Source organism: Vulpes vulpes, chromosome 2 (genome assembly GCF_048418805.1).
Source record: "Vulpes vulpes isolate BD-2025 chromosome 2, VulVul3, whole genome shotgun sequence".
Classification (NCBI taxonomy): domain Eukaryota; kingdom Metazoa; phylum Chordata; class Mammalia; order Carnivora; family Canidae; genus Vulpes; species Vulpes vulpes.
Window position 1 is genome coordinate 22,280,080 of NC_132781.1, and position 22,106 is coordinate 22,302,185.

A 22,106-nucleotide genomic window follows, 5' to 3' on the forward strand; every position below is an offset into this window, starting at 1 on the left:
TGTAAATCCAGCTCCAAAACCCAGCTGCCAGAGTTCAAATGGAGGATGTATGATTTAATAAGTGTTGGAAAGACAGGAAGATCTGGAGGATCTTTTCTATCATAAGGTAAATTGATGCAAATGAAGCTGCCAAGTTTAGTGTCTAAATAAGGAAAGTGATAATCTGCCACTTTACCTTTCAGTTGTTTGGTCTGGGTTCAATTTTTAAATGAATACAAGCAATTTGCTCACTTAGAGGGAACTTAAAAATTCAAAATCCTTACTTTTGAGGAATAAATATAAGCTCTCTGAATGTTTACCATGAAGAAAAGATTTGACAGCCACAGCAATCTAGCTATTCAAGAGACTATGAGGAACAGGAAGAATCGATTCTTTTTCATCACCCTGGAAGGCAAACCAAGAACCAATGGGTTGGAATTACAAGTTAGATTTTACCAGTGAGGAAGGATTTTCTAACATTTAGGAAAACATGCATAGAAAAAAAGAAATGTTGAAGCAGAAGCTGGACTTCATTTGTCTGGAATGCTGTCAAGGGGAAAATCATGCATTAGGGGTCAGACTAGATGACCTCTAAGGTCTTTTCAATTAGGAGGCTTTATTCATTTAGACACCAGGCACCAAGTATCCTATCCTGGAATCTTGTTTTTAAAGTTGCCACTCACCATAGGTGTAAAGGAGAACACAGAACAAAGGGATGAAAAACATGTTGTGTTCATACACAAATAAAAGAGAAAATGATGTATTTTTCTATTTTGTAAAAATAGATTTCTATTTTTAATCTTTCAATATCTACCAGAACTGTTTAATGCTTCCCAATATATCTAATAAATTGAAGCGGAAGTTCAAAAATTAACAGCCACAATAGTTTATTTACAATTGAACTCTTTATAAGATATTTACAAGACAACCAATTTTACACATCAGAAATGGTATCAAAAGTATGAATTACAACACAGACAACAATATGAAATGGGCATAAAACAAAGCTGAAGTGGACAGACAAGCAATTTTTCTTTTTAATTTATTAACACTAGCTTAAACTTTGTTAAAGAAAGAAACAAAGAACTATGTTTTAGGAGAATTGCAGGGCCTTTGTTGAAGATTGAATTTCACAGTGTTGTATCCCATGTAGGGAAAAAATAAGACTAATTTTCCCCCCACACTCTAACACACTGTAATTTCGCTCTTGGGACTTTGCTAATCTCTCCAACCTCCTCAAAAAACCTCAATGCATCCAAATCAAAGGAGAACTGATCTAGAAGAGGGGACAATAAAATGAGCGGTCCTAGGTAGAGGGAGAACCAAGGAAATAGAATCCACTTATGTCTGGCCAGATAGCACCTCATGGATTCCTCTTAGTCTAGCTCAAGTTCAGAATCTGGGGAGCTTCCTGGATAGGGCACAAACACAAAGATTTAATTTGCTAACCCATATCCAAATTAGGAATCCGACAAATGCTGAAAACCAAGAAGAAACAGAGGAATCAAGGAACAACGTAAAGAGACACTGATTGGTCTTTTTTCTTCTTGGGCACATTATAAAGGAACATAACATAGGTCAGAGTAGGAAAGCCAAACAGCTTACCATATTAAAATGATGGAGAACAAAGAAAATCTGGCCCAGTTTTTCTAGAAATCTCTTTCCTCCCCTTAAGGTGTGAGATGAGAGCCCCTAGTGGAATAAGTCCTATTTCTCTCTACACTCTTGCTGCAATGAAGTTCACAGCAGGTTCCCTTGTGGAGAGCCCACTCTCCTAAGCAGATGGAGTTACAAATGAAAACCCATAGCCACACACACACACACACACACACACACACACACACACAAGGAGAAATAAAAGCAGCAAGATCATCCAAGAATACTACATGTGCTGCCGGAATAATTCCTTTAAAAGTCAAACCCAGGGAGCACAGATCAACATGTCACAAAAATCTTTAGCAGTGGGAGGCCCCTGAGGAACTTTTCTTTTCTTCCCACAATGGTATCCCCATTTTCTCATGCTCCATTGATGGGCCGGCCACACACCCTACATACCTTGGCTTCTCCTCTAAAAGTGCTAATAATCTGGGGACATATTCTCTTCAAGGATAAAAGCCCCTACCTTCTAGGAGATTAGACCCCTACTTGTTTTCACACCATAGTCATAAAGACTAAACAAAGGCATTTCCTATATATTTAAGACCAGAGGTCTTGGCTCTATTTTCCTTCCAGATAGTTACAGGGATCTTACACTGAGACCAAAGTGGCCTGGAGTGCTGTCCTGAATTTTTTTTTTTAACAAAATGGGGGGAAAGGAGACCAAGATGATACACATACAAATCTATTTTTACAAAGTGAATGGAGAAGCTCATTAGGTACATCTGTTTGTTTCCAAGATGTAGACATTTGCCAGCCAAAGGAAGCACATATTTCCACATACACTCCCCCCACCTTCCCTAAATCTCTATCCCACCACCAAGAGCTCAGCTAAAAGAATAGAGCCCAACTAAGGAATACTTGAGAAGTGATGTGACACAAGAACATCTATACAGGCTCTGACATGCCATCCTCAAATGTCAACTGCTTTTGTTTAGAGTCATAACTTGCCCAAAACTAACCATCCCCATTCTCTTTTCTTAAGGAGTAGGGGAAGAAATTCAGTTATCCATTAACTAAGAAAATAATCACAGCCAAACACCACTTCCCACACGGCTGTATTACAGAATAGTTTTAAGAGAACATCAGCCAACTTTTTAATCTCTTTTCTACCCTGTGAAGATGACTTGCTTCATCACTTCACTTGTTATTCCTCATCTGGTCCTTAAGCTCATGGTGAGGTTTTTTTGTTTGTTTTGTTTTAGGGTAAACACCACTATACTCAATCTATAAGGAAGGGTATACCAGGGTGAGAAGAGTGCCATGCAGGCACAGCTCTAAAGGCAGGGGTTGCTTCATCTTCCACAAGTCTAACGAAGACAGCCCTTTTACCCCTTTAACATAGGCAAATGTATAGAAGCAGACACTTGAGGCTTCTGAATCTGCCATCCTATAGATTTAGCTTGAGAGCTCATTTCCCCAAAAAAGGAAAAGAAATCCCAATCACCCTCCATAATTCACAATTAGCCCAATGAAAGAGTTTTTGTGAAATCAGAGTGATGAAAACAAAACCAAGATCAAGGGAGTATGGAAGGGCATTATCAGCGAATGATAACATACATGAGGACATAGGTCACATATACAGGTCTCTGCCATTCTCTGGGAATGGCATGCTACAACTATCTGAAGACAGAAGGTTCTTGCCAGCCCAGCTATTTCCTACACGTCCGGTGAGGTGTTTGCTTCTTCTGGATCTCCAGCCTGCATCGGCTACGCTCATCCAACCAGGGCAGCTCAAAATTCCTGGCAAAAAAAAAAAAAAAAAAAGGGTTAGGAAATCAACTTGGAAGACTAGAAGGGATTCAGTGTGGACAAAAGATTAACTCTAAAAAAGTTATTATGCCCCTCACCACCCCTAACCCTGACTCCCAAGTTCCAAATTTGAAATGTCCTTCTTGTCTCAAAGCCAGAGAAACAGTGTGCTATTAAAGTGACTAAATAATATATTTCTAACTCAAAAAGCAATCCTTTTAATTATTTTATCACTACAAGAGCCAGTTGCCCAGATAGCTTCACTTCTGTCCAAGAGCCATGGCCTAAGCTACCTGTTCCACCTTATATCTAGGCTTTCATGAGGTTAAAGTACAGGCCAGGGCAGCCTGGGTGGCTCAGTGGTTTAGCGCTGCCTTCAGTCCAGGGCATGATCCTGGAGTCCCGGGATCGAGTCCCACGTTGGGCTCCCTGCATGGAGCCTGCTTCTCCCTCTGCCTGTGTCTCTGCCCCCTGCCCCCCTGTGTCTCTCATGAATAAATAAATAAAATCTTTAAAAAAAAATTTTTTTTTTTATTTTATTTATTTATGATAGTCATACAGAGAGAAAGAGAGAGGCAGAGACACAGGCAGAGGGAGAAGCAGGCTCCATGCGCTGGGAGCCTGATGTGGGATTCGATCCCGGGTCTCCAGGATCGCGCCCTGGGCCAAAGGCAGGCGCCAAACCGCTGCGCCACCCAGGGATCCCAATAAATAAAATCTTAAAAAAAAAAAAAAAAAAAAAAAAACAACAGGCTACCTGAGAGAGGAGAGAGGGGAAAAAAACACCTTTATACTTACTGTGGAGTTAATTTGGGTAATGGTCGTCCAAATGCTACAACAGGCAAGAAGGGGGTAATCATCAAACTTTCAACTATGGAAAAAAGCCAAATGGGACTTTATTAGTAACACAGAGGGGAAATGTCTAGCAACTACACCTGCTCCAAAATGCTGTTCACTCATTCAGAGCAGGTTGTACCCTGGAGCCTTGCACCCTTTTTCTTCTTCGAAAAACCTACTCTCTTAGATAGACAAAACTTACCATCATCTGGCTCAGGGAAAAATGAGGTAACCTCAGGCTCAGATTCCTGAATTCCTTTCTTTTTATACATTCTGAGCTGCAGTCGTTGTAAAATTCTTTGTTCCCTGATCCTCTGAATATCCCATCTAGGAAAAATAAACCAGACAAACAAAACAAAACAAACAAACAAACCCAGTATTACTGAAAACTTGCTCTATAAAAGCAACTAACACAATCCAGACACTAGGGAGACCTGTGCTGACTCTTTTCAATGGGGTGGGGAGGTCGGGGATGGTAAAGTGAACTGTCTGCCTGGTCAGGAAAGAGCTGTTTAGGTCTAGCAGTCCAAATCATGTGCTGATGTTCCACAGACAGTGGAAATGAGGAAGACCATACACAAAGAAAAAGAAGCCAAACATTTTTACTTACAACTACCAATTCAAACTAAGCTACTCAACCAATTGGGATGGCAGTAATTTAAGAGTGTATAGCGCTCCAGGACTTTTCACAGCATAGGCGAGAGAGGTCAGGGTCCTAGGGCTCAGTTGTTCCAGGATGGTTTCTCTAGCCTCACCTTTTCCTTCTCTTCTCATCCAGCTCCAGTTTTGCATGCCGCTTCGAAAACACACTGTCATCCAGGTTCTGCGTAAAGAACAGCAGCTGATAAACTATTTATTACCACGTGACACATGTATATACGAACTCATTTCCAGCTTCCAGGAATGTAAAATCTTTTCCCTGTAGATCCCACCTGAGTCTGTGAGTTCTATAGATGTCATGGGAACCTCCTGGTAACAGAATCAACAAAACACACGTACTCTTCTTCCCACACCCACCCTTGTAGACTGTCCAAATTTTAAAATTATTTCCTTAAGTTTCCAACGTGAAAATCATGTCAAACTGAAACAACCCTTAAAAATGCCATAAACCCTCCCTACCTCCATGCTTTGCCAGAGTCTCAATTTTAAGAGTCAAATGAGTTTGGAATATATAATTTTGCTGCTGAGTAGCACATGCTAACTTTTTTACTTAGCAGGAAATCTCATTTTGTTTTGAACGCTCCCTATTTCTTTTTGAACAGATCATTTAGCCACTCTGAAACTCAGTTTTCTCTTCTATATAAACAAAAGAGTTGGGCTAGGTAATCGTTCAAGTTCCCTTCTGGCTTTAGAGTTATTTAACTCATCCATCCAGTTACTATGACACATTCAAGTTAAACCTCCATTTCTACTCTGTCCATCACTCCCCTCTACTGATGGGTCTTGGGTACCTACCTCCAAAAGGTCTGAAGGATTTGGGTCCCTTAGAGGCTCTACTGAGTGGTCCCTCCAAGAAGGAACTGGAAAAAAAAAAAAGAAAGAAAAAGAAAGGGAGGAGGGGTGGAACCACCCTTAAATCCAAAGTCACACAACCCTCCTATAATTCACTAGGACAAGAGGTCTCTCCCCAGATAGGACAAAGTTACCAAGTGATAGGAATCCATTCTATGGCCTCACCTGAAGCCATATTCAGTGTCCTCGCTATGGTATAAAAGAACCTAAAATGCCATTGCAGTCTGCCAGACACAGGATCACAAAAAACCCTAAGCCAATACCTGACAATTCATATAATGGATGCTATTGCAGTTCCTGAAAAACAACTGAAATTTGTAGTCATTTGGAAGTCTATAGTGTAATCATACACCGAGGAATCTCACTCTCCCACATCCAACTGATGGGGAATGCAGCTCCCAACCATCCACCATCCCACCAACCCCCACCCCAGGCCCAGCCAGCACAATTCCTATTCTACTCACCAGCCAAGACTGAAGTTTCTCCTGCAACACTTGATGGCATCAGACACCCTAAATAATGCAGGAAAGAAGAATCATCTCAGTGTAAAAAGAAAAAAAGCCCATACCCAAAATGGAGGAAAGGATCATCACTGAAGTTCTCACTAGGAAGCCATTTTGGTTTTTTTGAGTTGTTCTTTTGAGAATTTCTCTCTGGGGGAGGGGAAGAGGGAACAACAGACAAAAGAAAAGAAAATAAGCCCACCACTTTTTTTTTTACACTGAGACGACTTCTTTTCTTCATTATTTAGGGTGGTTTCCCTGCAACAGTTGATGGCCAAGGATATCAAACCTTAAACTCAGAACATGGCAGGTGAGTAAAAGTTGACCCTATTTTTCAAATAAAAGATCAGTGTTCTCAAAACTTACATATGTAGTCTTCTTAAACAGCTCCCTCCTCCCTCCAAACAAACTACCTTGCTGGTCCAGCCTGAACAACATGCACAAAGACTTTGGCTTCCTTAGAACAAGCCATTGAGCTTCCTCTTGAGATAGGATAAGGATTCACACATTTATTCACAACTCAGGCTCCTCAAAGGGCCGGGATCCCCCCAGTCAGACTCTTTCTGTACTGCTATGCCCCCACAATCTCAGAGGTGTTTGAAATTTTCTGTACTAGGGCAGAGAGGGTTTTCAAAACAGCCAGTCAAACAGAACAGCTCTGGACCAAGCCATTTCCCAATCCCGGATGGGAAGTTGCTTCATGGTTTCTCTTAAGTTGTTACACAGCATTGCCATGGCAGCAAGAAGGTTAACCATTAAGGATGAACCTGTTCAACTGACTGAACCAACAAAAAACCTGAACCTAGATCAGGATCCTGGTCTAGCTCATGTACTCAAGTGTGAGGCCTAATGAATTTTAGATAGTTAAGAAGAGTAATCTATCTTCCCCACTTAATTTTTTCACCAGAACAGCCAAACAAAGCCTGGAGAATGCTCTTGTCTTATTGGAATGGATTCCCATCCCCATTCCTGCTAGGGCAAGACACAGTGGTAGAAACTCGGGGCTGTGGCTCTATTCAAGAAGGCTTCTCCCACCATCACCCCGGAGTACCCGCAGTGACCGTCACCGACTAACATTACACAATTGAAGGCACCTTGCAGTTACTGGTTGATGTAGGAGATAGGGGAGCATCTCTGTGTGGAAGCCATGAAGAAAAAAAAGGGAATGAAGACCAAGGTCCCACATCCCACACCCTCCCCAAGCAGCTCAGATATCCCAAGATAGTCCTTATTGTTTGAAAAATAGTTTGTAGACCATTTTATTTAAATATATGAACAACCAATGGGCTACTGCAATCCAAGTAAACTCTTCACATTTAGAACCTTTGTGAAGTATAGTGAGATAAAGTAAGACTGTTGGGTCTTTGGCAGATTCCTCCTGCCCCCCAGACCGGGACATAGAGATACAGATAAATGTTTATATAGTTAAAGAGCGGAGGCCCAGGTGAAATTCCCCACCCCAAGCTGGCTCCCCAACCGAAAAATTACCATTGGCCCCTGAGAACACCCAAAGACCACCCTCCCAGGTTTCACACAATATCAATTGCAGGAACAGTCGTGCATGGCAAAGTATAAGTTCTATGCATTTCACAGCACAGAAAACCCTTCTTTCAGAGGGCATGCAAGTTGCCGGAGATTACACCCCCAAGTCTGGTGCTCTTGTGATGAGCAACTTACTGGCAAACACATCTCCCAGTGGTGTAAGCAGGCAAATACATTGAGCACATTTTGCTGTAATTCCATCTATTTGCAATGCCTGCACAGTGTCTGTCTCTGGCTGTTAACTTACTCATTCTTGACAGAACTCTGCTTTATTGATTGCACTTTTTTAAAAATGCCAAGGGCATTTTCACACTTGTTAGCTTGACCGCCACCACTAGGGTATAAGAGCAAGTGTTCTCTATGCCTTACTTGCTACAGTCTCCTCCTTCTTTGGAGAGGATTCCCGTAATGGTAACGGTGATGGGGGAGGCTGGTGCCAACGACACAAATACATTTCTGTGGTGGAAAGGTACGGCAAATCTTCTATCTCACTTGAGAAGGCTTTCTCCTTGGGGTGGGTGCTGGGTCCCTTCTGGGGAGTGGAGAGTCTTGGCGGGGTGTCCACTGAAGACCGGGGCTTTTCTGGAGTTTCTTGGCTCCTCAATTCACGTTTACAAACAGTTTCAGATAAGGAACCACAGGGTTCCTCTTTAATGGGAGAGTGCTTAGGAGTTTTTGTTTTGACTTTTGAAAATTCAGGAGCCAGCTTTTTAACAGGAATCTTTCTTTCTGTACTTCCAAATGGGGATTTCCTATTAGATAGGGAAGAAAACATTATAAAATGTATTGACTCTTGAATAAAATCTAATTTGATTACATTTGGGGGCAAGAGAATAAACACGTTCAGGTATCTAAATATCTCAACATCTGGCTCAGTTGGCAGTCACAAGCAAGAACAATCTCATGCTTACCAGTATAACAGGCTCTCAGTTAAGTGTTTATTGAACAAGTGAGTTTCCATGGTTAAGAATCTCTAATAGTATCTTATTGTCTACTAAATCTAAAAAGGTTCCTATTTTATTCAAGACCCTTTAGCTAACATGAGGTGCCACTACTCTGTGGCCTATGTCATTCCTCTCAACCAGAGCCCAGTCTCTTATTTTTTTCCCCAATTCTAAACCATGTTAATTATAATCTCTACTTCTTTTTTCTTGCTATCTGCTGGCTTTCCTTCTCCCACCAATCTCCTCCCCCAACTCCCATTCCTAGAATGCCACCTCCTTTCCTTTTTACCAACCTAAATTCTAAACTTCTTTTTCAAGATCCATCTCCTCCTTAAGAGCTTTACTAGTCTACCTCAGAATAATCTTTAATGTGTCTGAATCTTGTAAAACTTAATTTATATCACTGTTGTCTACGTTTGTATGTTTTGTTGCAGTTGAATTCCAAGTTTGCAAAATTTATGCCACCTTTATAGCTATAGACTGACTACTGTCTTTGGGTCCAAGGACAATTAGATCTCACTTCTTTGTCCAATACTACTTAACACAATGAAGGAATTTAACACTTCCTAACTTGACGTGAACTGCTATAGTTTTCTTTAAGAAGATCAGCTGTCACATTTGCTGCCCATTCTCTTTATGATGTGATGTACTCTACATTCTGTAATGACCACAATGTTCCTAACAGATTTTTATAACCTACAAGAACATTTCAAGATAGTTTCTCAGCATGGAAGACCTCATAATTCAGGATATGGCTGTATTAAAACTAATTCATAAATCCCAATTCCCTACTCTCAGTCACTGGAAACACATGTCCTCATCATGTCCAGACAGCATAACAAAGTTATTAGCACACCTTTTGTGTCCCTTTCCACTCCGCCCACAAGAGAAAGGCTTGGAAGGCAGAGTCTGGGATGTCTCGGAAAGCTCCGGCTGGCACTCCAGTTTAATTTTCTCGGATAGCTCCGTTTCCTCTCTTTCTTCAGTTTCATAGCCCTGAAACAGCTTGTGCCTTTCTTTCTCGTTATCCTTCTTTACCAGCTGCATCCGCCTTTCCATACGTTCAATCCGAGCAAGGAGCTAAAAGAGAGAGTGCCAAAATGCAGACTTAAAACACAAAAAATTACACCCAGGTACTTAGCCCCATTTAGGCATCAGTATGGTCTTCTGCCTCTTTCCATGGACCACAGCAATTCAATTTCTTTCTAATAGACAGCCATCCATCTGAATAGTTTTCCTTAAACGTAATAGAGAAAGCAAGGTACTCTGCTTAATTTTAGGGCTAACCTAGTTGAGGAGGAACATGGGAGAATTTGTAGTTCATTCTTTTGAAAGAAGATTCTCTTCTCTGGGAGGGGCTACAACATGCCTTTCAAATGGCATGGTCCCTGCTACTGCTAACCATGTGGCTCCAAGTCAGTTTGGGAGTTTCCAGAATTAACCTTATGTTCTTTTAGCAGGCCCTAAGTTTCTCTAAATCCTATCCTCTCTTTCACTCCAAAATGCTATACACGGGGGCAAAGTCCAAACAGTATATTGAGAAGGAATTAAAAGCTCACAGTCACAGTGCCACAAGGGATTGCAGTGTTACTTGAAAGGGGTGTGCAGGGCATTTAAACAATGAACACTCAATTTGGAAGAATTATAACAGTAACCAGTACCCATAATCCCATTGATCATGAAATATGCAAATTCTTTTGCATTTAAGAAAACGAGAAAAATCTACTTTTATCTAAATATTAATTCATAGTCTTTTAACTTTAATTAAAGGAGAACTACATAATCAAACAGAAAATGGACGTCTATTATCAATGAAAACTCCACATTAAAATGTTCTGAGAAAAGGTGCCAACTACACCAAGTAAAACAATGTAGTAAGAATTTCATTTGGGTAGATAGCAATATCAACGTTGTCTTCATTATATCTACTTGGCTGCAGAGATTTCAGTAGAGGCCAAACAACAACTGGAATAAGAGAAACAAGCTTAAGCAACGCTAAGACTGCAATACACAACAAAACAGTGAATGCCAAGTTCAGACTGATACTCTATCCTTATCTCACCCCACTTTTCCTCCCTAGGAAAGTCTGCAAAGGGGCCATTACCTTAGGAACTGAGCATAAACCTCCACAATCAGCAGAGAGCCCCCCCTGTCAGCCATACTCTCATTTCATCTTCTGTTTTGATTCACAGCCTTAACAATACTTAACCATGGTTTGTGGGTTACATTTCCTTGATTTCTTCTCCTCCACTGGTCCTTCTCTTCCCGCCTCCCCCCCCCCCATGTATGGATATGATGTGTTGTAATTACAGTACCATCACACCCCTAGACTGCAGTACAGTAGCTGAGCAGTGCCACCTCCATGTTGAGTAACTTCCACAAATCAACACCATGAGATATTTTGATGAGACCTGCCCCAGCTCCCATTCCACCTTGCAGAATGCATTCTCCAATAAAACAGCCGATGCCTGATGTGATTCATTTGTAAAGCAAACAAAATGAATAGCCCTCTGCTCCGTTGCTCAGCCCTTGGCGCACACAACGCCAGGGAGAGAGAGAGAGAGAGAGAGAGAGAGAGAAAGAGAGAGAGAGACAGAGACTGCTGCAGCCTGAACACAACAATTGTAGAAACCATGTTTATTTTTAGGCAGCTGTAAGGTATGCTAGCACAGTAATACCCCCCACACACATACACACACACACAGCTTTCCTGATATCTGAAAGAGTATGTTTTAATGCATAAGGTGCTCTTGGTTAATGCTGCAGTAACAAGCCTATACAGTCATGTTCCTCAGAAGTACAAAGAAATAAGAAATTACTGCCCTATTTCAAGATCCTAAAATAGGGATTTTTTGGGGGGAGGGGGGTGTATTTGATACATTTAATTAACTTTCCCCTGATGCCTTCAAATCTACCAGTCCTTATACAGCATGCTTATATACAAGGGAGCTGGTCAGTGGGTCATGTTTTATAACTCAGATTCTTATTAAAAACTGTCTGGAATCAAAAGCAGTGATTCTCTTCATATCATTTAAGAAAACTAAAATAGGATTCCACTGTGAATCACCTCTACCTCTCTGCCAAATAAAAGGCCTACTTGCCCTATCTAAAGATGCTAGAGCAGTGCAACAGCTGCTCTGTCCCTCTCCTCTAAGAATGCATTTCTAACGCAAAAGCTCTTTCATTTAACCCCTTCCACAAAGCCACCACATATGCATCCCACCTTTGCATAGTCAACCCTTCACAAATCAGGTCTTTTCCCACTCTCAACGTCTTTCCCACAAGTCTAGGGCTGTCATTTTAAATTAACCCCTTGGCACCCGAAACCTCCCCTCCCCCTCCCCCTAGGAGGCTGCCCTTTAACCCTTCCCTCCAACCCAACGTGTCTGTGAGCCTGGTTCCCAAGGACCCGACACTTAAGATACTCTTTGCTGGTGGCCAATCTCCTTACCCCTAACCAAGGGATACCTTAACCTCCTACAGCCCCCTTCCCCCGAGCATGCGCACAACTCGTTCTTCGTCCCGAACGCAGATTAACCCGTCCCGTACCGTGTCTCTCTCCGACTTCAGCTCCTCGATCTCCTTTTCCTTGGCCTGCAGCTGCTGCTGCTGCTGTTCGATGAGGTCCAATTGCAGCAGAAGGATCTGTTTGAGGCAGGCGGCCTGACTGGAGGCTCCCGAGCCGCCGCCACCCCCGAGAGGGCTCTTCCTCATACTCTTCCATCTGCCCTCGCTGGCCGCCAGGGTCCCGGCGGCGGCGGTGGGCGCGAGGGGTGGCGGCCCCGGCAGAGGTAGTGGTGGGGGTCCCGCCGGGTCCGAGGCGGTGGCAGCTGGGGGAGCCGCCCCACCCTTGTCCCCAGCCCAGGGCGTAGGCTCTTTGGCCGCCGCCACGAGAGAGCCCGTCTGAATGGGCAGCACCGCCTGATACTTGGGTCGGGGACTGCAGCCGGCGCCCGCGGCCGCTGGCTCCCCCCCAATGCCGGCTTGTTTGGTGGCCGGGGGCGGACAAGGCAAGGGCACCGAGCCGCCCCAGCTCTCTTCCTGCTGCCCGGGGGCCGCCCCGGCCGGGAGCAACAAGCCGCGGCCCTTGCCGCCGCAGCCGGCCGGGGAGGGCGCGGGGCTCCCGCCCTGGGAGGAGGCCAGCGGGGGCCCCGGCTCCTTGAGCTTACGGTGCCGGGGGAGGAAGTGGGCTTCGGCCGCCCCGGGCTCGTCCTCAGGCCCGCCCAGCGCCGCAGCCCGCTCGTAGTCCAGTCGCTGCTCAGGGTTGCCGCCGGCAGGGGCCGCGGCCGCCTTGAACACTGCGGATCTCATGGTCATAGTGGTCCGGAGCGGCGCCGGGGACCGAGACGGAGGAGGGGGTGGGGAAGGGGCGAGGTGCGGGGGGTCGAGGACGGAGGAGGGGGAGGGGAGTTTGGCGGGCTCGCCTCAGCAGCGCGGCAGCAGGCCTCGGCTAGCGCGGCTCCTCCGGGGCCCGGGCGCCATCCCGCCGGCGTGCGGACAAGTGGAGGCCGCGGCTGAGGCCCGCCGCCGGCCCATGGGGGCCTCGCCGCCGCCTCTGCTGCCGCCGCCGCCGCCTTCGCCTCAGAGGCAGGAGCTCGCACCCAGCCGCCCCCGAGCTCATCCCCGGAGCTCGCTTCGGCCCCCCCTGGCCCGGCCGGGCCCGCCTCGTCTCCCCACCCCACACCCCCCCTTCCCCGCCCCGGCCCCCCGCCCCGGAGCTCGCCTCAGCCGCCCCGAGCCTCCATTTTCCCCCCGCTCCTCCTCCGGAGGGGGTGGGAGGGATGGGTCCGCCCAAAGCCCTCCTACTCCGGGAGGGGGTCTGTCGCCTCCCCCGGGGGGTCTCCGCGGCTCGGGGTCCCCCTCCCCCACAGTCACCCCCGGCGCCTCAGCGTTTCCCTTTAAAAAAACGGAGCCGCTCGCAGCCGCCACCGCCGCAGCCGCCACCGACCGGAGGGCGCATGCGCCGGGCGGGGAGCGGGCGGGAGCGAACCGGGAGCGGAGAGGAGGGAGGCGGGCCGCGCTATTGTGAAAGGGGCCGCCGCCGCCGCCTCGAGGGGGCGGGGAGGGGGCCGCGGGGCCGCCGAGGGGAGGCCGGGGCTGAGGGGCGAGGACCGGGAAGCCCGCCGAGGAGCGGGGTGAAGGTGGGCTGCCGAGGGAGGGGCGAGCCGGGGGAGGGTCCGGAGGAGGGAAGAAAGGGCGAGGGCGGCGACGGGCCGGCGGGGGAATGCGGAGGCTCGCCGCGGGGAGGGAGCGCGACGGGATGGAGCGCGGAGGAGGGCAGGGGGTCCGGACGGCGGGCGCGCCCTCGGCGGCCGGGGACCGAGCGCTCCTCGGCCCGGGCCTGCGCGGGGCGGCCCCTTCCCCCGGCACCTTGGCCGCCGGCCCGCCCGGCCCTCGCCGGAGGGGCCCCGCAAGCCTCCTGGACCGGAGTCAGGACTCGGGCCCCTGTCGGAGCCTGTGGGTGTTTCCTGGGGGTAGGATCCTAGCCCCTCCACCCCCTCCCGTCCGCAGCAGCCCCACTCTGGCCTGGGAGAGAATGAGGTTCTTTGTCTATAAGGGATCCAGACCAGAAACGGAGGGACCTCTGGTTCCCAGAGGGAGGAAAACCCATGATGTCTGCTGCCTTAGGGAGTTCTCGCCGCAAGCTCCCTGGAATGAAGCATTGCCAACTACCAACAGCTCTTTTTCCCAACGGCCACCTCCCCAGCCTTCTTAAGGCACTTCAGGCATCTGCTGGAGGTTCATGAAGGGTTGAGGAGAAAAAGAAAATCTCGGGAGGGACTTTTATTTGTTTAAAGTTTATTTTTTCGTAATCTCTACACCCAACGTGGGGCTCGAACTCACGATCCTTCCCCCCCTCCCCCTCCATCCCCCGGAGATCAAGCGTCACCTGTGCCTCCACCGAATTCAGCCAGGCGCTCCGGGGATTTTTATCTTTACCGGGAATAGGAATATTTTAGGGTATTCTCTTATGTGGAGCATTTCTTCCTATCTCACAATGGTCTGTGTATGCGTCTCAATTTTTGTTTTTTAAGATTTTATTTATTTATTCATGAGACACAGCTAGAGAGAGAGAGGCAGAGACACAGGCAGAGGGAGAAGCAGGCTCCATGCAGGGAGCCCGGCGTGGGACTCTCATCCCAGACCTCCAGGATCATGCCCTGGGCTGAAGGCGGCGCTAAACCGCTGAGCCACTCAGGCTGCCCCTGTGTCTCCATTTCCATGCAACTTTAGCCAACAAGTCCTCAGTTCCTCCAGGAAGAACTTTTATATAGTTTTAATTCATTTCCTTTTTCTGTTGAGGTGTATTTTTTTTTTTTTCAATCCATATGAAGATGGAGCTAACATTCTTTGACCTAATGTGGAAACCTCTGATTAAAACTGGGTCTCGGCATTTTTGGGCCCAAAGCATGAAGCGCTGGAAATTTTTATTTTATTTTTTTTTTAAGATTTTATTTATTCACAAGAGACACACAGAGAGATAGGCAGAGACTCAGGCAGAGGGAGAAGCAGGCTCTATGCAGGGAGCCCGATGTGGGACTCCATCCGGGGACTCCAGGATCACGCCCTGGGCCAAAGGCAGGCTCCAAACGGCTGAGCCACCCAGGGATCCCCAGCACTGGAAATTGTAAACAAGTGGGTGTCAATGTGTTAATCCAAGAGAACCCCATCCCTCTTTCCACCAGACCTATGGCCTAAGATCTGCAAGGGAAGTATCTGGGTTAGGGATACCAATAAAGGGGGTGGTGGGAGGCCCAAGGAATATGGTAGTCTCTTTCAGTACCAAGACTTTCGATACCCTCTCTACACTGACAACTCCCAAATTTATATCTTCATCACCTCATCACCTAATTCCAAAATTGTATATATCCAGTTGCCTAGGAGACATATCCACTTGGATGTCTAATCAGCATTTCAAACTAACATCTAAAATGACACTCCTGGGACGCCTGGGTGCCTCAGCCGTTTAGCGCTGCCTTCAGCCCCGGGCGCGATCCTGGGCACCCGGGTCTCACATCGGACTCCCTGCATGGAGCCTGCTTCTCCCTCTGCCTGTGTCTCTGCCTCCCTCTGTGTGTCTCTCATGAATAAACAAAATCCTTAAATAGATGATAGATAGATAGATAGATAGATAGATAGATAGATAGATAGATAGATGCCTAGGTGGCTCAGGGGTTGAGTGTCTGCCTTTGGTTCAAGATAGATAGATGATAGATAGATAGATAGATAGATAGATAGATAGATAGATAGATGCCTAGGTGGCTCAGAGGTTGAGTGTCTGCCTTTGGTTCAGGGCGTGATCCCAGAGTCCTGAGATGGAGTCCCCCATCAGGCTCCCTGCATGGAGCCTGCTTCTTCCTCTGCCTATGTCTCTGCCTCTCTCTCTCTCTCTCCCTCTCCTCTCTTTGTGTCTCTCATGAATAAATAAATAAAATTTAAAAAAAAATCACACTCCTGAATTTCCCTCACCCAAACTGCTTCTACAACTTTCCTCATATCCAGTCAATTTCCAGTCCCATTGTCCTTCAAAATGTATATCCAGAATCCACACCTTCACACACCTCCACAACTTCCACCTTGATCTAAGTCCTGTTGCACTTTTTTTTATTGCTGTAACCTTATAATTAGTCTCTCAGTTTCAACCTTTGCCTTCCTCCACTTAAGTTTGTTCTCAACATAGCAGCCATAGTGATCCTGATAAGATGTGAGTGAGATCATGGTCTTTCTCTGCTCAAAACTGTCTTGTGGCTTCCTATCTTACTTGGTGGAAAAACAAAATCATTATTATGGCTATAGGATCTGGCTCCCTGGCATTGCTCTTTTTTTTTTTTTTTAATTTTTTATTTATTTATGATAGTCACAGAGAGAGAGAGAGAGAGAGAGGCAGAGACATAGGCAGAAGGAGAAGCAGGCTCCATGCACCAGGAGCCCGACGTGGGATTCGATCCTGGGTCTCCAGGATCGTGCCCTGGGCCAAAGGCAGGCGCTAAACCGCTGGGCCACCCAGGGATCCCCCTGGCATTGCTCTTTTACTTTGACTGCTACTCTTCTCCCCCTTATTCACTACCCTCCTTGCCACACTTGCCTCTTTGCTGTCCTCCCAATACATCTCATATGTGTTTTTCAGGCCCTTTCGCTTGCTATTCCCTCTACTTGGATCACTCTTCTTTCTGATATCCACATGCCCTCCTCTCTCACTTTAGTTCTTTACTGAATACCATCTTTTCATCAGACATTCTCTGGTCACCTATGTAAACTCCCCCCTCCTCCAAACTCCCTCTCCTCCTTTTTTTTTTTTTTTTTAAGATTTTATTTATTGATTTGAGACAGAGACAGAGAGCACGAGCAGGGGGAGAGGCAGAGGGAAAAATAGACTCCTTACTGAGCAAGGAGCCCGATACGGGGTGCGGGATTCAACCCCAGGACCCTGGGATCATGACCTGGGCTGAAGGCAGACACCCAACCAACTGAGCCACCCAGGCACCCTCCTCTCCTCCTTTCCTGCTTTATTTTTCTTCTTAGTACTTATTATCTTCTAACAATTTACTTTGTTTTCCCCCACTAGAATATAAGCTTCGTGTTTTGTTTACTGCTGTACCATCAGCACCTAGAACCATACCTACACAAAGTTGACACTTAATATTCATTAAATGAATAAATGATCTGTGTAGATATACTAAGAGAAAACCTCCTCCCTTGACCTTTAGTTTGGTTGAAAGTGATAGTCAAATTGACATTAATACAATGTAAAACGTAGTGAAACCTAGGGAAAAATAAAGTTGTCTTGGAGTACAGAGAAGATAGAATATACTGTCTAGAAGGAGTCGAGGAAGCGGCAACTGAGGTCTCAAAGGTTGAGACCATAGGAAGACATTTAAGATAGAAATGAGAACATAACAAAGGTGTGGGATAAAAGGACAGGTTGGAGTAAGTGAGAGAAGTTGGCTGAAGTTTAGCTTCAGCCAGAGTACAGGATAGTGGAGAGTATAGGGGATAAAGCAGATAAGGTGGGTTGAGAACAGATTATGAAAGTCCAGCTAAGAAATGTATAATTTATTATTATTAGCCAAAGTGAAACATCAAAGGATTTCCAGCAAAGCATAAAATGACCAGATTTGTTTTAGAAAGCTAATTTCAATATTTGTATCTATGCACTAAAGGCAGAAGGCCAATTTAAGGCTTTTAGTCCAAGGGTGAAATGACAAGTGGTTAATCTAAGGTGCTAGTAGTATGTGGTCCTGCATCATCAGCACCACTGGGAGTTTGTTGGAAATGCAAATTCCTGGGCCTTACTCTAGACCTGATGAATCAAAAACATTGGGTGAGACTCAGCAGTCCATGTTTTAATTTTTTTACGACTTTATTCATGAGAGAGAGAACAAGTAGAGGAGGAGGGAGAGGGAAAGGGAGAAGCAGGCTCTCTGCTCCCTGCTATGGAGCAGGGAGCCTGATGCAGAGCTCAATTCCACAACCCGGGGATTACAACACAAAGTGAAGACACTTAACTGACTGAGCCACCCAGGCGCCCCAGCAGTCCATGTTTTAACAAGCCTTCCAGGTGATTCTGATGCCCCTCAAGTTTGAAAACTTTTGGCCAACCTATTTTTTTAAGACTCTTTTTTAAAGATTCATTTATTTTAGAGAGAATGGGGGTGGGGGTGGGGAGAGAATCTCAAGCACACTTCCTCGCTGTGCATGGAGCCCAACATAGTGCTCCATCTCACAACCTGAAATCATGACCTGAGTGGAAACCTACAGTTTGACACTCAACCCAATTGCAGTACACAGGTGCCCCATGTTGTTGTTGTTGTCGTTTTTTTTTTTTTAAAGTAATCTCTATACCCAACATGGAACTTGAACTCACAACTCTGAAAAATCAAGAGTTGCATGCTCCACAGACTGGGACTGCCAGGTGCCAACCTATTCTTAAAGGGCTACATAGTAAATATTTTTAGCTTTGACAACCATAGGGTCTCTTGCACTATTCAACTCTGCTATTGTAGTGCAAGATAATATGTGAATGAAGGTGGCTTATTTATTTATTTATTTATTTATTTATTTATTTATTTATTTATTTATTGTGGCTTATGATGAGTTTCCTTTTGTTTTTAAGTAGGCTCCACGCTTAGCCTGGAGCAAACTTGGGGCCTGAACTCATGACCCTGAGATGAAGACCTGAGCTGAGATTGAGTCAGATGCTTAACTGACTGAGCCACCCAGGTGCTCCATGATGAGTGTTAATCTACGGTACGGTTAATCTATGGTACTCTGGATATACAGAGGGAACAACAAGTGGGAGGCTCAATGATTAAAAACAAAGGCTCTGGCATGAGATTGCAAGTAATAATTACAGTTCTACCATTCAGTATAATTTTCTTTAGGGACACTGAAATTTGAATGTTATATCATCATGTGTCATGAAATATTTTAGATTTTTCAAATATTTAAAAAATTTTAGCTTAGGGGCCCCTGGCTGGCTCATGCTTAGCTGGTAGAACATGTGACTCTTGATCTTGGGGTCGTGAGTTCAAGCCCCACCTTGCACGTAGAGCTTACTTAAAAAGGTAAAATTAAAAAAAAAAAATCTTAGCTTATTAGCTTGTGGCAAAATACAAAAAGAGGCATTGGGCTGGACTTAGCACTCGGGCTGCAGTTTGCTACTACCACTGATCCAGAGACCATCTAGAGATCTAAATGAAGCTAGAACCAATCTACAACAGCAACAAAGACGACTGACTATATAGTACCCATGTAAATCAATACAGAGTGGCTTAGAACTGTTATTTACTCAGATTATGTGCTTCCTATTTTGTATATGTTAAAAATTACTTTATTTTGTGAAATGGTGATAGTAAAGAGCAATTAATGTCCTTACTTGGCAAAATAGAATGCTGGCAATTCTATATCTGTCCCCCACGTTTTTTGTTTTGGTTTTTTTTTTTGTTTGTTTGTTTTTGTTTTTTTTCCTGGAAACTTTACAGCTCTGAAATCCAAAGTCTAAGATTTCACTACTCCAGACTAAGTAAACATGCTTTTCTCCCCAAGCCAAAAAGCTGGAATTTTTGGATTTAGAGGTCTGATCTTCTTGATCTCAAGTCACAGGATGAGGTAGATAAACCAGAAAATGGAGCCCTGGGAAAAGAAACTCTTCTAAGAAGGGAAGATAATTCCTTACAAACCGTTAGGTTTTTAAACTGAACTAAGGTCATTCCTGAACTAAGACACATAAGGGCCCACAATATCAAAGACTAAAGACCAAGAGGGATAAAGTGAAGTGCTCCCTTTTGAGGGCAAGTAGGAAAATCTTAGGACCCATTAATTAAGTCCCTAAGTAATAATCTCCCTATGTTATCCTTAATGGGATAAGGACCATTCCCTTTTGCCCTCTGGCTGATCATACGGATGGAGTTAGAGCCAAGGCTACCACTACTCTACGGATTCAGGATGGCAAATTCCATTTCTATAACCTACCTTCTTTAAAGGGAGTGCCTATGGTGTGCGAAGAACAAGCCCTTCTACCTGTCTGCGTCTTGGTTTTCCTATACCAAAAAGAAAATTGAAGCAGATCATCTCTAAGGCCCCTTCCATCTTAAAGACTGTACGAAGCTGTGTTTTTCTGCTAACTGTGGGGCAGAACTAGGTAAAAGTAAAAGAGGCTTATTTTGGCTTCTCCCCAAGGAGAAAGGATTCATCTGGGCGGCTTCCTGAGGCTCTTGGAAAGGTAAATAAAGACTGGGGTTGCGATGCTGGCATTAGCCCAGCCCCACAATGGCACCGAAATGAGATCAAGGGGGAGAGGCCACCTTTCCTTCCTCCCGGAGGATGGGGAATGGGGAACCAGCATGGGGCCACGAAGGTTTCCGGCTCCGAAGCCCCATAGGGCTGAGAGATGTTTCTGGCAGAAACAGAACTGCCCTGCGTCCCTGGCCTCCGCGAGCAGGAGGCTCGTGTGCTGCTCCTCTTTTCCCCTTTGCAGCGGCCCCTCCGAGGGCAAGACACACCCTCTCTGCTGCCTTTTTTTTTTTTTTTTTTTTTTTAATCACAACTCAAATTTGGGTATTTTTCGCCCATTGCCAGCCCCGCCAAAACTTTCAGCGGACTCCGCCCACTCCACGTGTACCTCCCTTCCCCGTCCCAGCAGCCCCTGCGAGAACCGCCCCCCCCCAACACGTGACCAATTGTTATGTTTCCTTCCTGGGGCTCCCTTGTCTCTGGCACCAACGACTGAACAAAAGTGCCCCCTTCAGGGTGAATGTGGGGCAGCAGCCTGGGAGGAGAGGAAGGTTGAGGTGTGCAGTGCAATATGGGAACGTGGCTGTGTCTACTTAAATAATGATTTCATGCCGCATAGCTCCCCCGTTAATAACCTTAAGGATCACATAGTTTAAAAGACGAGGCGAATTCAAGAGGAGATATCATCAAAGAAAACGGCCGGGGGTGGAGTTGGGTAAAGTTTTAATCCCTCACTGCACAGTTGGTTACCTCTACTCCAACTCCGATTTCTCCCAGAGTTCTTCATTGTTGTTGGCAGAGCTCTCTGAAATCCACAGATAGCAGACAAGAACCAAGAGTTCTTTAATTACATGGCCTCTCCTAGAGCAAGTGTTCTGCGTCTTGCCTCCTTCATCACCTCCCCTTCCCCAACCACACTGGAAGCAGTTCTCCCTCTATGGGCTGGTATTCCTCCAGAGCTGACAGAAATTTTATTTCCAAAGCGGAGTTTTTTCTCTCAGCGTTAAGGACATCTGCCCTAGATGGGAAGAGCACAGGGGATCATGTTGGAGGGAGAGGTGGGCAGGACAGCAAAATTAGTCCAGTGGGAAGGCTTGATGCATGGAACAAGAGGACTAATCAGGGAAGGCTAGAATATAGGTCAAATGAAATCAAGCAGGGAACCAGCTTTCTTTGGAAAAAAAAAATTCTCACCTGGCTTTGTCCATTCATCCCCACTCCCTTTCCGAACCACATGGGATGTGAGGTTGGGAGATTGCATTGGGAATTGGGGTGATGGAAGGCATGTGTTAGGAGGTTGACTAGGAGAAAGAGTTATCTATCAGGCAGTGCTTACAGAAGGAAGGGTAGGGAAGGGTAAATTTAAAATCAGAATGATCACAGGGTCATTTGGCCCTCACAGTCATAGAGGTCATGAATAGTAGTCGAAGAGCTACAGGTCCAGGGGCCCCAAAAAGGGGGACCTTAGTGTAACCAAGTAGCAGGCTCTCCGTGTGCATGTTAAGGAGCAATGTGTGGAAGGGAATGGGACGAGTCCGAGGGCACCTATTTTCAAGCGAAACAGCCGAAAAGCGAGTAAGCTAGGACATTAAAGACTAGGGACACTTGCTCTCCTATAACTCAACATCTGTCAGCGCTCCCATTACCA

General features: G+C 45.7%; 1 protein-coding gene across 2 annotated transcripts; it reads right to left on the reverse strand.

Annotated features, from left to right (window-relative positions):
• Positions 1-849: 849 nt before the first annotated feature.
• MSL1 (MSL complex subunit 1) lies at positions 850-13,394 on the reverse strand. Of its 2 annotated transcripts, XM_025995739.2 has the most exons (9): positions 12,275-13,394; positions 9,582-9,805; positions 8,151-8,533; positions 6,201-6,248; positions 5,680-5,744; positions 4,980-5,047; positions 4,427-4,551; positions 4,186-4,258; positions 850-3,378 (listed from the first exon to the last, which is right to left on the reverse strand). In XM_025995739.2, exons 1-9 carry the CDS (start codon positions 13,040-13,042, stop codon positions 3,288-3,290), a joined length of 1,845 nt encoding a protein of 614 aa, XP_025851524.1. In that variant the 5' UTR covers positions 13,043-13,394; the 3' UTR covers positions 850-3,287. The 2 variants fall into 2 exon arrangements, with proteins under 2 accessions (XP_025851524.1, XP_025851525.1); XM_025995740.2 differs by lacking the exon at positions 6,201-6,248.
• Positions 13,395-22,106: the final 8,712 nt, after the last annotated feature.